Raw genomic sequence first — 18,407 nt, 5'->3', positions numbered from 1 at the left:
AGAACAGGTCATCCTAGGCTGACTATTGTGTAATCTAGTTGTGCAAGGCCCCTTGAGCCCATTGTGAAGATTAGCAACCATAGTACTCATCATCAACTAGACATGATGGAGTTGATTCTGAGACTATAGTCCTGAATCTAAATAGAGGAAATGGTGTTTCAATGATGTATGATGGTATGAGGCATGAGTTGCAATGATAGATTGGGGGATTCTAAATGGATGACTGCAAACCTCAATGGCAATCGCTCAGAGAGTTCATGGGTGAACTATATCAGTTGTTCATTCCTGCCTCATGCAAAGATAAAATGGGAAAGGTGACCAAACCAAGGCTCACTACAGAAATTAGAGATGCTATTAGATCCAAGGAACAGGCATACATTACACCTGAGTAGTAGGAGCAATTTAGAATTCAGCAAGGAAGGGGAAATTCAGGGAAAATACAGTAAGCTTGCAAGAAACGAAAAAACCGATGGTAAAAGTTTCTAGAGATATGTGAAGAGGAAAAGATTGGAAAAGACAAATGTAAGTACCATACGGTCAGAAACAGAGGAATTTATATTGGGGAGTAAAGAAATGGTTGACCAAATAAACATATACTTTGGTTCTGTACTCACAAAGGAGGACACAAATAACATACTAGAAATTAGATTAGATTACTTACAGTGTGGAAACAGGCCCTTCGGCCCAACAAGTCCACACCGACCCGCCGAAGCGCAATCCACCCATACATTTACCCCTTACCTAACACTATGGGCAATTTAGCATGGCCAATTCACCTGACTGTGGGAGGAAACCGGAGTACCCGGAGGAAACCCATGCAGACACGGGGAGAACGTGCAAACTCCACACAGTCAGTCGCCTGAGGCGGGAATTGAACCCGGGTCTCTGGCGCTGTGAGGCAGCAGTGTTAACCACTGTGCCACCGTGCTGGATTGAATGTTGGAGGACCTGAAGGAAATCAGTGTTAGGTATGAAAATGGTATTGAGGAAATTGTTGGGATTGATCATCTACATCCCAGAGTGGTTAAGGAAGTGTCACAAGAAATAGTGGACACATTGGTGGTCATCTTCCAAGATTCTATTGACTCTGGTACAGTTCCTACAGATTGGAGGGTAGCTAATACCTCTATTTAAGAAGAGAGGCAGACAGAAAATCAGGATTAAGGTGCAGACAGCCTGACATCAGTAGTGGAGAAAAGGGTTATAAAAGTTATAGAAGATTTAATAGCAAAGCACTTGGGAAAAGGTAGCAGAATTGGACAGAGTCAGCAAAGATTTATGGAAGGGAAATCACGCTTGATAAGTCTACTGGAATTCTTTCAGGATATGACTTGCAGAGTTGATGAGAGGGAGCTAGTGGATGTGGTTTATTTGGATTTTCAGAAAATTTTCCACAAAGTCCCACATTGCGAGATTAATGCGTAAAATTAAAGCACATGGTACTTGGGGGGGGTAGAATGTTGAGAGGAATAGAAAAGAGTATGAATAAACGGGACTTTTTCCAAAAGGCAGGCAGTGACTAGTGAGGTATATTAGGAATCGGTGCTCGGGCCTGAGCTACTTACAATAGATATTAATGATTTGGATGAAGAAACTAAATCTAACATTTCCAAATTTGCAGATCACACAAAGCTGGGTGGGAGGGTGAACTGTGAGAAGGATGCAGAGATACTTCAATGTCATTGGGTCAAGCTGAGTGAGTGAGAAACTGCATGGCAGATGCAGTATAATGTGTATAATTGAGAGCTATCTACTTTGGGAGCAAAAACTGCAAGGTGGATTATTATCTGAATAGCTATAAATTGAGAAAAAGGAATGCGCAATGACACTTTGATGTCCCTGTAAACCAGTCAGTGACAGTAAGCATGCAGGTGCAGCAGGCAGTTAAGGTGACAAATGGAATGATGCCTGCATAGCTAGAGAATTTGAGTACAGGAGCAGGGATGTCTATACAGAGCCTTGGTGAGACCATAACTGTAATACTGTGTACAGTTTTGGTCTCCTTATCTGAGGAATGATGTTCTTGCTATAGAGGGATTTACCAGATTGATTCCTAGGATGGCAGGACTGATGTATGCAAGGTTGAATTAGTTAGGATTACATTTGCTGAAGTTCAGAAGAATGACACAGGTGATTTCATAGAAACTTTTAAAATTCTAACAGGATGAGACCTGGCAGATGCAGGAACAATGTTCTTGATAAACTGGGAATGTCTGGAATCAAGGGTCATAATCTAAGGATACAGAATAAATCATTTAGGACCTAGATGAGGAAAACTTTATTCATCCAGAAAGTGGTGACTCTGTGAAATTCACTGCCACAGAAAGCAGTTGAGGTCAAACATTGCATGATTTCAAGAACTTGGATATAGTATTGGGCTAAAAGGGATCGAAGAATATGGGGCAAAAGTGGGAACTGACTATTTTGCCCGAAACGTCGATTTCGCTGCTCGTTGGATGCTGCCTGAACTGCTGTGCTCTTCCAGCACCACTGATCCAGAATCTGGTTTCCAGCATTTGCAGTCATTGTTTTTACCTAATTGATTTTAACCCTACTGCGAATCCTCTTGCAAGGATGCCTGCCTTGAAGAAGTTTTCCTCCTCTCTCTACAAGAATCTCAGGGAGTCCCTCTCCCACTGCAACTCCCAGGTCATTTCCTCTGCCCTGAAGCTCTTCAACCATGTCGTGAAACAAACTCGGTACCACAGCCACATTTGCTTCCTCAGTGCCTGCCTCCGTAACCAACTCATCCCACACGGATTCCGAACCACCTTTAAACCAGCAGAGTTTGGCAAACTTCCAGTTCAGCACTCTCCCCATGACTTGTCCGACCTGCTTATCTTCTTTTCCACTTGTCCACTCCACCCTCTTCTCCCTGACCTATCACCTTCATCTCCTCCCCCACTCACCCATTGTACTCTATGCTACTCTCTACCCACCCCACCCTCCTCTAGCTTATCTCTCTATGCTTCCAGCTCACTGTCTTTATTCCTGATGAAGGGCTTTTGCCCAAAACGTTGATTTCGCTGCTCATTGGATGCTGCCTGAACTGCTGTGCTCTTCCAGCACCACTGATCCAGAATCTGGTTTCATTGTTTTTACCTATCTGCAGTCATTGTTTTTACCTATCGAGATGCTTAATTAACTATGATTATAATAATTCCCCAACTCTGCTTCTGCTATGGCACAGAAAGCTTACTGTTGTTTGGCAGAAAATGGCAGCTTCAATATGGAGGCTTCAGTACCCTTAGAAGTGTGTGCCTTGGCTAATGGAGAAATTCAGACTCTTGTGACAGTGCCTTGCTACATTGAGTATTGTTGAGCTCATACATCACAACTTGGCAATTAGTGGGTGCATGATTGCATGTCTGAATTGGATTATTTCAAGAATGTCCACTTTCAGGTTAACTGTGAATTGAAGACAGATAGTACTGTTCAATCATTTGAATAATAATGAGAGCAAATGGTCCCTGAACAGGGTTCCCGTACCGTCTTTGAAAAGCCAACTCCTCCCATTTTGCAAGAAGTTTGTCCCGGGTTCTGACCTTATAATGCAATTGACTCTTTTACTAATGTGGTGAGATTCCAACTTTGTGTGTGAGTGACTTGCAGACTCTGATTCTTGACCCCATTTCCACTGCCATACCTGTGGCACCAATGACACCCTCATTACTTCAGATGAGCCACTTTACATTAAAATTCATGTACTCTTTTACCCTCAGAGCCCAATACTATGGAGGTCTCTAAACCGTTGCTGGGATTGCACCCTACCCACACTGAGGCCAGAGTAACCATCACTTGCCCTGAAGTTGTCTCCTCAAAGACACTAATAGGTTTCGGCCTACTATCTGAAATTGTCTCTTATAACTGTGACAATTCCTTCACAAACCCAAGTTAATCTCCAGATTTGAGGTGACCACAACTTCGGCAAACCCAAGGACCGACCTCTTGAAAAGCACCTGGACTATTGCACCTTCCCCACCCACCTCAAGTCAGTGCTCCATCCTAATTGACCATGGTCTATCCTTTGGATGGATTTTGCAATAGCACCTCAATGGATCAGCAAGTAAGGCTGTTGAGTATAGCATAAAATAAATTGCTTCAACCAAACCTCCAGGGTCTGAGCATTGTCCAATCTAGACTGCAACAACAGGAATCCCCAGATTTGTGTCAAATCAATTTCCTAACCAATTATGGCCAACCTCCCTGACAAACTGACGTTCACCTTATTCCACAAACACTCCTCCCTTTTGACTTGGGTTTGCTGTGTAGGCTGCTGGCAGAAGCTGCACCTCTGACAGTGGCGCAATATTATGTTGGATAGCAACAACACTAAACTCGTTAGGACTTTTACATGTACTTTTCACTGATTCCTACAGCTCTGCCACTCCCTGTGCGATAAGCTATATCTTCCTACCTGTCAATGTTTGCTAAAGCAATAAATAAAAGCCAGAAGATGCTTGGATCCCCATGTCTAAGCTAACAAGTACTGGCTGTCCAAATCTGTTAAAAGAAGTGATGCCTATGTATTTAAACAAGGTGAAAACATATGCCATAAGGCTTGATGTCACCTGATGGTGAGAATTTGAAACACTTGCCATTTAAATACACAGAATTTAATCACAAGGGTTATCTTGACGACAAAAATCTGATTTCTGAACACTTGGTAATTAAGGCATCATGCTTGCAATTCATTTTGCAGGAAAATTGCTCCTTTTAGGTTTTCAAAGGTTCTAAACAACACATTCCACCAACCCAATTTTCTCCCCACATTGGTACTGATTCATGTTAGAGATTCATGGTTTGACATGCACTTACACATTTTTAAACTTTGCCCTAGTGATTATTGTTCAACGCAAAGTTTAGACAGTCAAGATTGTCAGATCATACAAATCCAGAGGTAATCACAGACACCTACATCAATTCAATTTCCAGAAATTGTTGCTGAACAGCAATTCAGTCATGAAAATCATACCCAGTCTAGAGGGCAATACTACCCTAGCTGAGATCAGCTAAACCATATAAATTAATGATTAATCTAGGACCTTCTTGATTCTCGAGTTAAATTGTACACTGCAGCGTATTAGTCGGTTCTGATATAACTCAATAGTTCCGTTCTCGCGCAATCTCACTTTACAAGAAAATTGTGCAATAGTCACACCGCTAAAACTAATGGGATCGCAATTCCAAATTGGCCCATTATAGCCAATACAGATAAGGGATGTTCACATTCTACAAATAACGGTCTAAATTCTTCAATTGCGTTAAAGCCAATTCATGTTGAAGAAACTCACATTATAGAAGAACTGATTGTATTTGAGAATCAATTCAGTGACAACACCAAACTATAATACTGCTGCATAAACCATCTCTGTATTACCTTGGATAATGTTCCAGCCATGGTAACATTTGATCGTGTGTTTTGAAGAAATATGATAGGAATGTCTCTCTGGTCACAAAGTTGCACAAAATGACTGCCTTTTAGTGAAGCATTATGAGTGAGTTCTCCATTGTTGGCCACAATTCCAACAAGATGACTGAAAAATTTAAAAAAAGCAATTATATTTACAGCCTATGAGTACTCAGCCTGAGAAGTAACATTTATAACAGTAGTAAAAATATTTAAATTAATTTTAGTCACATAATTACATAAAATAGATATTCAATGATTATTTACAGATAGTTATTACTGATATTTACTTACATGTAACATTAGAATGATACCATGCCACCTATTCAATACTCTCTCACAGCCTCTCCACTTACCATGAAGGTGATTATAGAGTCATACAGGAGAGAAACAGACCCCCCAGACCACGCTGACCATGTTCTCAAAACAAACTATTCCCACTTGCCATAGTCCTCCAAATCTTTCCTGTTCATGTACTCGTCCAAATGTCATTTAAATGTTGTAACTGTATCCACGTCCACCACTTTCTCTGGCAGTTCATTCCATATACAAACCACTCTGTGTAAAAAAAGTTGCCACCCGTGTCCTTTTTAAAACTCTCTCCTCTTACCTTAAAAATATGCCTCCTAGATTTGAACTTCACCAGGAAAAAGACCCTTCACCTAAACTTGTGCTCCTCATGATTTTATAAATCACTGTAAGGTCACCCGTCCACTTTGTACGCTCCAGTGAAAAACATCCCAGCCTATCCAGTCTCTCCTGATAACTCAACCACTCCATTCCCAGCAACATCCTGTACAATCTTCTCTGATTTAATAATATCCTCTCTATAGCAGGTCAACCAGAACTGCACACAGTACTCCAGAATAGGCCTCAGCAACATCCTGTACAATCTTAACAATGACATCCCAACTCCAATACTTGGAGGTCTGAGCAATGAAGGCAAGCATGCTAAACACCGTCTTAACCATCGTGTCTACCCGTGATGCAAATTTCAAAGAATTATGTAACTGAAACCCTAGGTCTCTCTGTTCTACAAAACTACCTAGGCCTGACCATTAACTGTATAAGTCCTGCCTTTGTTTGTATTACCAAAATGCAGTGCCTCACATATATCCAAATTAAACAGCATGCGGCACTCCTCAGCCCATTAATCAAATAGATCAAGATCTCTTTGTAACCTTCGGTAACCTTTTTCACTGTCCACTATACCATCAATTTTGGTGTCAACCACAAACTTTCCAGCCATGCCTCCAATCTTCTCATCCAAGTTATTTATATAAGTAACAAGCAAAAACGGGCCCAGTACCTTTTATCCTTTCTTACCTATGATTTAATGTGTGGTAGCAACTCCCATGTAGCTATTGTTTATACACGTTCCTAATCAGTGTACTTATCCAAATGTCTTTTAAATGCTATAACCGTGTCCTGCTTTATAGTATAATTCATCAGAAGTAAGGTAATACTTGTACAAATGTTTTCCAATTGGTATCACTGTATATCAATCTGGAGTAGAACCCAGGCAGATCTTCCAACAGGATTGAGATTATATTTTTGGCTAAACTGTAGCAAAAGCAGCTACAAATGTTAGATTTATAAAGGGTACAAAACAATATTAAAAGACAGGTAGTAAACCATTGCATCAGACCTCAGAGCGAATTAGAGGTTTTGTAGTTCTCAAAGAAAATGCCACCACTGGCCTACTGGTAAAGCACTGTGTTGTGCAAACAGAAGAATTGTGTGATTCCATTATTAATTTCTAATGAATAAGCTACTCTGACTAGTTATTACAAGTGGCCTCAGGACTATTATGTTCATGAAAAGAACAGTCAGTCAGTGTTCCTGTCAATGTTTCCTCAACATTGTGCAAGTCCCCACACAGTCCATGCAATTGTTGGAACCTTTAAATTACTGAGCACATAAATATTTAAAGGGAATGTGCACTTAAATAAGTCACTCATACACTTCTGAAAGTATTAGAGTAATCGTTGGTCCCAATGTTCTCCAGTGACTAGAATATGCATTTGGATGTCAAACAAGAACAGGTGAACAATGCACACCATATAAGGTCATACATATAGCTGAATCATAGCCACCTGTACAAAGTGCTGTATAGTTGCTCCCAACCATAAATTGTACCCAACCAAGATTGGGGAAGTGAAAGTTAAAGGGAGAACAATACAATATGAATGGGTGAATGAATAACTGTTAGTGTTGTGAGCATTACATTGAAGTGTCAACCTACAATGTGGATTCAAGAATGTAATTGGAATATACAACCTTCTGACTCAATGGTGGGAGTGATATCACTGAGCCAAGGCTGATGCTTCGACAATGGTAAATAGTCCTTACTGAAATGATATAACTCTTCACTTTAATTATAGTATTCATAATAACCTTAATCCACTCAGTAAAACAGTTAAGCAAAAGCGCATTATTACTAAACAATGTAGGACCATTGTATTTAATGTCTAGTAATACAAAGAATTCCAAAGCGATTAAGCAAAGCTTCAGTCATAAAATGCAGACTTAACTGCAACGTGCCTGTTGCACACCAAACTTTTCACCTACAAAATAACTTAAGTGCTGTTTCATCTACACAAAATATGGTTCTTGTATTTTTGCCTTTTTAGTTCATACACTCTCAAAGAGAGTGCTGTATGAACATTTAAGGAGTGACGTAAACTGAGCTGAAATCCAGGACCATCATGGGTTATGTGATTTTAGGAGAACCAGTTACAAGGGCTAAGTTGCTGGCTTGATCCTTACATTATAGCATTATAGAATGTTACATACAGTAGGCTGTTGTTTGGCCCATTCTGCTGGAGCTGGCTCATCAAATAGCTGTCCAATTAGTACTACCTGCTGCCCTTTCACCACTAGCCTGCTAATCTTTTCCCATGCAAGTCATTATCCAATTTCCTTTTGAAAGTGCTATGATTATGCTTCTATCAGTCTTTCTGATGGAGAGATCCAGATCCCACCTTGAACAAAGAAAAATATCTGTTCTTACGACAATAATCTTAAATTTCTGCCTTGAGGTTACTGATCTTTGTGTCACTGGATATGATTTCCCCTTATTTACTCATTAAAATATTGTGAACAACATTATTTAATTCTTCTTCACATGCTTTGAGGATAGTAACCATATCTAACCATCTCCCCTTGTCATTCAATGGCGTCACCATCACTGAACCCCACGCTATCAACATCCTGGGGTTACCATTAGCCAAAAAGCAAGCTGTCAGCCAGATAAGTACTGTAGACACAAGTGTAGGTCAGTGTCAAGTAACTCACCGTCTGTTTCCTCAAAGGCTGTTTACTATTTTAAAGGCACAGTTTGGAGTGTGATGGAGTATTCTTCACTTTTTGAGTGCTGGTCCAACAACACTCAAGAAGCATAACAGCATTCAGGGTAAAGCAACCCCATCCACCAATTTCACCATTCATGCCCCGCACCACCAACACACAGAGGCAGCAGTGTTTAAGAGCTGCAAGACTGCAGTGATTCACCAAAACTCTTTTAACGTATCTTTCAAACATGTAACCTCTACCAACCTAGAAGGACAAGAACAGGAGATGTATGGGACTTTTACCAAATGCAAGTTCCCGTCTGGGTCTCTATTCATTGCCATTCCTTCACTGTCTCTGAATTACACTTTTGGACCTTTCTTCCCAATAGCACCGTGGATGCATCTACACCACAAGACGTGCAGCAGTTCAAAAGGGCAGCTCACTACCACCTGCTACAGGGTTGAGCGACAAGCTGACATAGCAACTTTGACTTTTAAATATCAGACTATATAATGTAGCTCTCCAGGAGCTTAATTTATTCTAGGTATGATGTATTTTCAAACTCATATTCATTCCACAGCTTCCTTCCATTGACTTTACAATATCCCAAAATGAAACTGAAATATCTCGCCACTAAATGTTTGCATTTTTCCTCTTATGTAGTTTTGTAATCTTGCCAAATGCAATGTCTTACATTTGGAAATCGATAACTTGAATTTATGTAATGTCTTTCACATCTTGAAGCTGTCTTTAGGAGGTAATTATCTCCTAATTTTTTGACAGTCTTATATTAATTAAAAGCTAGCATTTCCACAATTTTTTTGGAATAAATATATATTGTGCTCCGTATGCCTCCTGGTTTCTTGGTCAAAAGGGTTACTATTCCCAAAACAACATCTGACATCATTGGCTTCTTTTCAAGTATGAAGCAAATGGATGAATTTTGGCAAGCTGTCAGGTTACTGAATGCTAAATCTCATCTTGCACTCAACTATTGTCCTCATTTTCCAGGCATCACTGGATTTCAATTTTGCTACTGAGCATTGGTGGTGGAAGCAGCAAATGCTAGTGGATGTGGTATCAATCAAATTGGCTGGTTTTCACTGGATTGTGTCAAGTTTCTTGTGTTATTGGAGTTGTACTCATCCAGTCAAGTGGGGAGTATTGCACCACACTCTTAACTTGTGCCATGTAGACAGTGCCAGACTTTGGGGAGTCAGGGGGTGACATTACCACTAAGTAGCCACTGTATTGATATGGGGAGTTCAGTTGAGTTTCTGGTCAATGGTAACCCATAGGATGGTGATAGTGAGGAATTCAGTGATTGTAACACTCTTGAATCTCAAGGGGCGGAAGTTCGATTGTCTCTTTTGGAGACTGTTATTGCCTAGTATTTATGTGGTGTGAATCTTACTTGCCACTTGTCAGCTCAAGCCTGGATATATTGTTGAGTGTAATTATTTTTATACAAAAGTATTGTATAAAAAGAATATTGTTTTGGCTCACCAATATGATATCAAAAATACATAATTAACATGCAGATTTAACTACAATGACAACTACCTGATTAAAAAAAAATAAGATTACAGATCTCACATTTCCCTATTGGCAGGTCCATATAGGGAAGGAAAGCCTCATGTTTGACCCCCAGCCTTTTCAAATTGTCTCACTTTGTAATACTAAAGGTATGAATTAGGCAGCAAGTAACTAGCTGATGCTCCCATTTCTGATCAACGTTTCTTGATTTGCTAAAGGTGGACATATGGAGTCAACGAATGAGTATAAAATTGGACTGAGCTGTGATATTACTATTCACAACTCTCCCCCTGACAGAAATGATGTGCCTAGAGTCACATTAGTGCAATCATAAAATTAGCAGCAAGTCAACAGCTTAAAGGATGAGACAACATCACTGTGTGAAAATATTTATAAAGTTTGCTCGCTGAGCTGATAGATTTATTTTCAGATGTTTCGTCACCAGGTTAGGTAACATCTTCAGTGAGCTTCCATTGAAGTGCTGGTGTTCTGTCCCACTTTCTGTGGGTGTGTGTCTTGGTCTGTTAAGGTGGGTGATATCATTTCCGGTTCTTTTTCTCAGAGGTTGGTAATTGTGTCCAAATTGATGTGCTTATTGATGGAGCTCTGATTTGAATGTCAGGCCTCTAGGAATTCCCGTGCATGTTCCTATTTAGCCTGTGTATGTTGGATGTGTTGTCCCAGTCGAAGTGGTGTCCTTCTTTGTCTGTTTGTTAAGATATTAGTGATAGCTGGTCATGTCTTTTGGTGGCTAGTTGGTGCTCTGGTCCTTCTAGGGTTTTCCTTTCCTGTGTGTTGAGGGTGTTCCCTTCTTTCTTCCTGATTAGTGTTGATGCTACTGTCTGCCTGATTGTCTGCTGGGTTTCTTCTGTGAGTCCATTGTCTTTCAGGGTTGATTCCAATGCTGCTAGGAAGTCCTTTTTGTCTGCATCTCTGTAATTGTAGTTCATCCCTCTTACTCGGATGGCTTTTTCCATGTCTGTTAGTGGTCAGTTTAATAAGTTCTTTCTCCAAGCTCCTGAATTGTCTGTGTTGTTCTTTTATGTGAGCTTGTCCAGTTTTTCTTGTAGGGCTAGTTCTTACTTTGCTTTGGTCTGCTGTTGTTTGATGCTGATGGCTCATTCTAACGTGTTTTGTCCATTCCTGGTCAGTCACGTTGGTGTACAAAGCTTTTGTGCCTAGTAGAAGACTCATTCCACTCCATCCATTCCACCCAAGATTTCCTGAACATCATCAAAGACACCAAGATAGAAGAGGACAATGTCATGGTCCCCTTTGACGTAACAGCTCTATTCACATCAATTCACATCAGCGTGGCCAAAGAAACACTGGCTGCACTACTACACAAACCAAGGACACAAACCAGACTGCACCAACTCCAGCAGCAAGGACAGCATCCTCAAGCTCACAGACCTGTGCCTTACTATCCACTTCAATGACAAGACCTACAAAGAAATCAATGGGACACTCAATGGACATACCCCCACATTTCGGAATCCTCAACTGTTCCAGTATCTTCCATCGGCCTCCGGAACCGCTAGGGCGCCATTACCCATGCGGCCGCTGCAGCAACCGCCGCCGCGAATCATGATGTCACTTCTGCCCCCACCGTCCATGCAGCCTCCGTGGTCGCCGCCCAGACAACCGCCTCCACGATTGCCAGGAAGACCATCGCCGACAGATTCGCGGCCTCCGCGGGGTCAACAGCCACTAGGAACAACACCGTTTCTGCCGTCACCGCAACCACTTCCGCCCCCGGAGTTGCTGTCGCCACATCTACTTTCGCCCCCAGTGATGTCACTCCCCTGCACAACGACCATGCCACATGCATCTTCGCCTCACGCCTAACCCTGCCCCCACAGCTAACACCACCCCCACAGCAATCTCCGACCCCACAGTGAACTCCGCCCACACACCTAACTCCACCCATATGCTTAACCCCACCCCCACTCCCAGCTCCGGCCCCACACCAGGTCCTAGCTCTGAGCCCTGCCGCATTTTCACCATCCCTCCAGACCTCCTCCTCTCTGAGGATGAAAGATCAGTCCTCAGCAGAGGCCTCACCTTCATCCCCCTACGCTCCCGGATTAACGAGTTCAACACGCAGCGAGACATCGAACAATTCTTCCGCTGCCTTCGCCTCCGTACCTACGTCTTCAACCAGGATTCTCGTCCACCCTCTGACAACCCTTTCTCCCGCCTCCAACACACCTCATCCACCTGGACACCCCGTGTTGGCCTCTTACCCGCCCTCGATCTCTTCATAGCCAACTGCCACCGCGACATTAACCACCTCAATCTGTCCACCCCTCTTACCCACTCCAACCTCTCACCTCGCAATGTGCAGGCCTCCACTCCCTCCGCTCCAACCCCAACCTCACTATCAAACCGGCAGACAAGGGAGGCGTGGTGATAGTTTGGTGCACCAATCTTTACATTGCTGAGGCTAAACGCCAGCTTGCGGACATCTCCTCCTACTGCCCCCTTGACCATGACCCCACCTCCCACCACCAAACCATCATCTCCCAGACCATCCATAACCTCATCACCTCAGGGGATCGCCCATCCACCACCTCCAACCTCACGGTCCCACAACACCGCACCGCCCGTTTCTACCTCCTGCCCAAAATCCACAAACCTGACTGCCCTGGCCGACCCATTTTCTCAGCCTTCTCCTGTCCCACCGAACTCATCTCTGCATACCACGAGACGGTCCTGTCCCCCTTAGTCCAAGAACCCTCCACCTACATTCAGGACACCACCCACGCCCTCCACCTCCTCCATGATTTTCGCTTCCCTGGCCCCCAACACCTTATCTTCACCATGGTCATCCAGTCCCTATACACCTCCATTCCCCCCCATCATGAAGGCCTCAAAGCCCTCCACTTCTTCCTTTCCCGCTGACCCAACCAATACCCTTCCACTGACACCCTCCTTCGACTGACTGAACTGGTCCTCACTCTTAACAACCTCTCTTTCCAATCCTCCCACTTCCTCCAAACCAAAGGAGTAGCCATAGGCACCCGCATGGGCCCCAGCTATGCCTGCCTCTTCGTCGGATATGTGGAACAGTCCATCGTCTGCAGCTACACTGGCACCACCCCCCACCTTTTCCTCCGCTACATCAATGACTCTATCGGCGCTACCTCATGCTCCCATGAGGAGGTTGAACAGTTCATCCACTTTACTAATACCTTCCACCCTGACCTCAAATTTACCTGGACAGTCTCAGACTCCTCCCTCCCCTTCCTAGACCTCTCCTTTTCTATCTCAGGCGACCGACTCAACACAGACATTTACTATAAACCGACTGACTCCCACAGCTACCTATATTACACCTCCTCCCACCCTGCCCCCTGTAAAAACGCCATCCCATATTCCCAATTCCATCGCCTCCGCCACATCAGCTCTGAGGACCAATTCCAAGACCGAACAACACAGCTGGCCTCCTTCTTCAAAGACCGCAATTTCCTCTCAGATGTGGTTGACGATGCTCTCCACCGCATCTCCTCCACTTCCCACTCCTCTGCCCTTGAACCCCACCCCTCCAATCTCCACCAGGTTAGAACCCAATTGGTCCTCACCTACCACCCCACCAACCTCCAGATACATTGTATCATCGTTTGCCATTTCCGCCACCTCCAAACAGACCCCACCACCAAGGGTATATTTCCCTCCCCTCCCCTATCAGCATTCCGGAAAGATTCTGCGACTCCCTCGTCAGGTCTACACCCCCTACCAACCCAACCTCTACTCCCGGCACCTTCCCCTGCAACTGCAAGAAATGCAAAACTTGTGCCCACACCTCCCTCCTCACTTCCCTCCAAGGCCCCAAGGGATCCTTCCATATCCGTCACAAATTCACCTGCACCTCCACACACATCATTTACTGCATCCGCTGCACCCAATGTGGCCTCCTCTACATTGGGGAGACAGGCCGCCTACTTGCGCAACGTTTCAGAGAACACCTCTGGGACCCCCGCTCTAACCAACCCAACCGCCCCGTGGCTGAACACCTTAATTCCCCCTCCCATTCCACCAAGGACATGCAGGTCCTTGGCCTTCTCCATCGCCAGACCATGGCAACAGGACGCCTGGAGGAAGAGCGCCTCATCTTCCGCCTAGGAACCGTCCAACCACAAGGGATGAATGCAGATTTCTCCAGCTTCCTCATTTCCTCTCCCCCCACCTTATCTCAGTCCCAACCCTTGGACTCAGCACCGCCTTCTTGACCTGCAACCTTCTTCCCGACCTCTCCACCCCACCCCCTCTCCGGCCTATCACCCTCACCTGAACCTCCTTCCACCTATCGCATTCCCAATGCCCCTCCCAAGCCCCTACTCCCTATCTTTTATCTTAGCCTGCTTGGTACACCTTCCTCATTCCTGAAGAAGGGCTTATGCCCGAAACGTCGATTCCCCTGCTCCTTGGATGCTGCCTGACCTGCTGCGCTTTTCCAGCAACACATTTTTTAAATCAATGGGACACCCATGGGATCACCAATACCAGGATTCTTAGCAGATGCAGCGATGCAGAGACTAAAACGAACAGTCCTCCCCACGATTCAACCCAAACTTCGGGGCCACTATGTGGATGACACCTTTGTCATCAGGAAACAGAACAAATTAGTGGAACTCTACAACATCCTTATGACATAAATTTCACCAAAGAGGAATAGAACAATAGGCACCCCTTCCTAGAATACGTAGTGGAAGGAAAGTCCCAGGAGAACTGCAGACCACTGTCTACAGGAAAGGAACACACACTGACCAGATACTCAACTTCAGGAGCAATCATTACAACACCCACAAACGGAGCTGCATCAGGATATTATTTAAACAGGCCACAGCATGCTACAGCACAGGAACTACGAGCAACTGAAGAAAAATACTCATTCAGCGAGCACCCGATAAACACAATCTACTGATTCTTAAACAACAAACCCAAACAAGAAGACACAACACGCCCAGAGACTCTAGCCTCACTACCATACATCACAGACATCTTGGAGAGGACTACCAGACTACTCCAACCTCTTGGCATCATGGTAGTCCACAAACCTACCAACACACTGAAACAGCTACTGATGAACTTAAAGGATCCTGTATCAACAACCAGCAAATCGAATGTCATATACAAACTATCCTGCAAGGATTGTAACAAACACTACATTGAACAGACAAGCAGCAAAATAGCAACCAGGATACACGAGCACCAACTAGCCACCAAAAGACATGACCAGCTATCACTGGTATCCTTAAAAACAGACGAAGGAGGACACCACTTCAACTGGAATAACACATCCATTCTAGGACAGGCTAAACAGAGACATGCATGGGAATTCCTGGCATTCAAACCAGAACTCCATCAATAAGCACATCAATTTGAACCCCATTTACCAACCTCTGAGAAAAAGAACCGGAAATGATATTCCCCACTTTAACAATTCAAGACTCATTCCACTCCATCCACTCCACCCAAGATTTCCTGAACATCAAAGACAACAAGATAGAAGAGGACAACGTCATAGTCCCCTTCGACGTAACGACCCTATTCACATCAATTAACAGAATTACAAGATTGGGACAGAACACCAGCACTCCATCGGAGGCTCATTGATGACGTTATCTACCATGGTGACAAAACATCGGAGAACAAACTGACCAGCTCAGCGAGCAAACTTACAACCTGAACCTCAATCTGAGTGACAAATCGTCTCAAAAGTCGGACTTGCAAAGACAAATATTTAAAAATTATGACGAATCACAGTTATTAGTTACACCATCAAAATCTTTTAAAGAATACTTTCCATAAACATGAGAAATCACTAGAAAGTAATTTCAACTAGGTAATGGCAATGCTAAAAATTACATCAGTATTATCCAGTGCAATTTGTTTACCCTAGCAAGCATTATTTGTGCTTTATACTTTGCTGTTAAAAGCCACCACAATGAAAAAAAAAACAACATTAGAAGAAACATATTTGTTTCAGCCTAGTCCTAATAATCCATTTTGGATTTCTGTCAATCTAACTTTATACGCAACCAGAAATTATAATCGGTTTAAACTAATCAACTACGGTTCATGAAGTCTGGCATTTAATTCTGGAGATCAGATCCTCTACTAATTATCAAAGGTTCATTATCTTATGGTACATTTTGCTCTTATCAAACACAATCCTAAATTATTACACAAACTTTCATTTGTTGAGAAATTAAGGTGAAGGGCCAGGGTCCACAGTGCTGGTCAAAAAACATTGTAAAAAGACAAGTTTTTTTTAAAAAAGTAATAACTAGGTACTAAATCAGAGTTTCAAAAGCCTGAGGCTTAAAAAAAATCAAAGTCAGGAATTCCAGTTTTGGGCAAAATAAAAGTGGTAGTATGAGTCTTAAATTCAATACAGTAGGATATTAGGAAGTTCAAGAAGTATTGTGTATTTCATGGGCTTAAGAAGTTTTCAAGGACTATTTTGTGATTTTTTGTGCGTTACTTTTTAGTTTTCACTCACACTAATTTACTAAGCCATGAAGATTCATAGTAACAAAACTTTCGCATCTATGTTGACATACCATCCAAAATCATCACCTGCTTTTAAACTTAAAGCCATAATAGACAAGGAGTGTATTAATTTCTAACACACTGCAATATTTGAATTGGTACAAGATAACACATCTTAATTAGCAATCAGCATTTTTTTTTAAATAATCACAACACACCCAGAAACAAAATGCCATCACACTAAACACGCTTTGCAAAGACTAGCGAGGGCAAAGGAAATACATAACCATTAAAAGTGCACAAAGTTAAAAATTGTCACTGAGCAGTTACTATATATTGGATCCCAATCTCAGAATTAAATTTAATAATTGATACTGTATATTTTCTCCCATGTATTAGCACCTGAACTTAAGCAGCCTTAAGGAAGACATTCCACATTCCCAACCATACCCCACCTCACAATTCTCACAGACTCCATTTCTCTCCACCTAACTCACTGCTCTTCCTTCCCTCCCTCCCTCTTCAACCCCACCCCCCCCCCACCTACCCTCCAGTATCCCAATTCCAGTCCAACACAACAACTCAAGTTTGTCTGGTTCACAGTACAACCTCTCACCTTCTTGCTGATCCTTCAGTCACAGGCTGTTTGTCTCCCACACAAGACAGAAAAGCCTGTGCTTGCACGAGCAGCTCCTTGAATCTTACCATTATTTTGATGGCTCCTGTAACAAAGTCACCTGCCCTATTTATCTGAATGCTGATAAACACAGAGACTATGAGGGGTAGGCTATTCGGTCCTTCAAGTCTGCTCTGCCACTCAATATGATATGGCTGATCCTCTATCTCAATGGCATATTCCCATGTTCTCTCCATACTCCTTAATGACTCTGAAATATATACATTTATCTCTTACTTGAATATATTCAGTGACTTGGCTTCCACAGCCTTCTGTAGTAGAGAATTCCACAGGTTCACTACACAGGCTACACTCCACTATACTACACTAGTAGTTAGCACTGCTGCCTCACAGCGCCAGAGACCCGGGTTCAGATCCCGCCTTGGGCAACTGTCTGTGTGGAGTTTGCACATTCCCCCCGTGTCTGCGTGGGTTTCCTCCCAGTCTAAAGATGTGCAGGTTAGGTGAATTGGCCATGCTAAATTGCCCGGAGTGTTAGGTGAATGGGTAAATGTAGGGGAATGGGTCTGGGTGGGTTGCTCTTTGGAGGGTCGGTGTGGACTTGTTGGGCCGAAGGGTCTGTTTCCACACTGTAAGTAATCTAATCTAATCTACTTTGTGGAATAAATGCTTCCTTGGTGTAGTTTTAAATGGCTGACCCTGTATATTGAGACTCAGTCCTCTGGTTCTAGACTTCCCAACAAGGGAAAACATCCTCCCTGCATCTAGTGTATTTCAAGTTTACAGAAAAAAAGAATTTAATGTTCAAAGGAGCAGAGACTCTGGTAATATCGTTAGAGAACAGAAAGACAAGAATAATTGCAACAAAACGCAGGAGGTAGAATAGAATAATTTTTCCATAACGTTATTTTCCTGCATCCTCACCTTGTCCAAAAGTGACAATAGATAATAGGTGCAGGAGTAGGCCATTGTGCCCTTCGAGCCTGCACCACCTTTCATCATGATCATGGTTAATCATCCTCAATCAGTATC

General features: G+C 43.0%; 1 protein-coding gene across 1 annotated transcript in view; it reads right to left on the bottom strand.

Moving 5' to 3' along the window:
• Positions 1-18,407, bottom strand: part of si:ch211-198n5.11 (methylcrotonoyl-coenzyme A carboxylase 2) — a 73,246-nt gene that overhangs the window by 11,691 nt on the left and 43,148 nt on the right. The window contains exon 9 of the mRNA XM_060829783.1: positions 5,381-5,537. Coding sequence (XP_060685766.1) covers positions 5,381-5,537 — 157 coding nt within the window. The remainder of the gene's footprint in view (positions 1-5,380; positions 5,538-18,407) is intronic.

Source organism: Hemiscyllium ocellatum, chromosome 9, assembly GCF_020745735.1.
Source record: "Hemiscyllium ocellatum isolate sHemOce1 chromosome 9, sHemOce1.pat.X.cur, whole genome shotgun sequence".
NCBI classification, from domain to species: Eukaryota; Metazoa; Chordata; class Chondrichthyes; order Orectolobiformes; family Hemiscylliidae; genus Hemiscyllium; species Hemiscyllium ocellatum.
The sequence above is the reverse complement of the archived record's forward strand: the minus strand, read 5'-3'. Positions and strand labels throughout refer to the sequence as shown.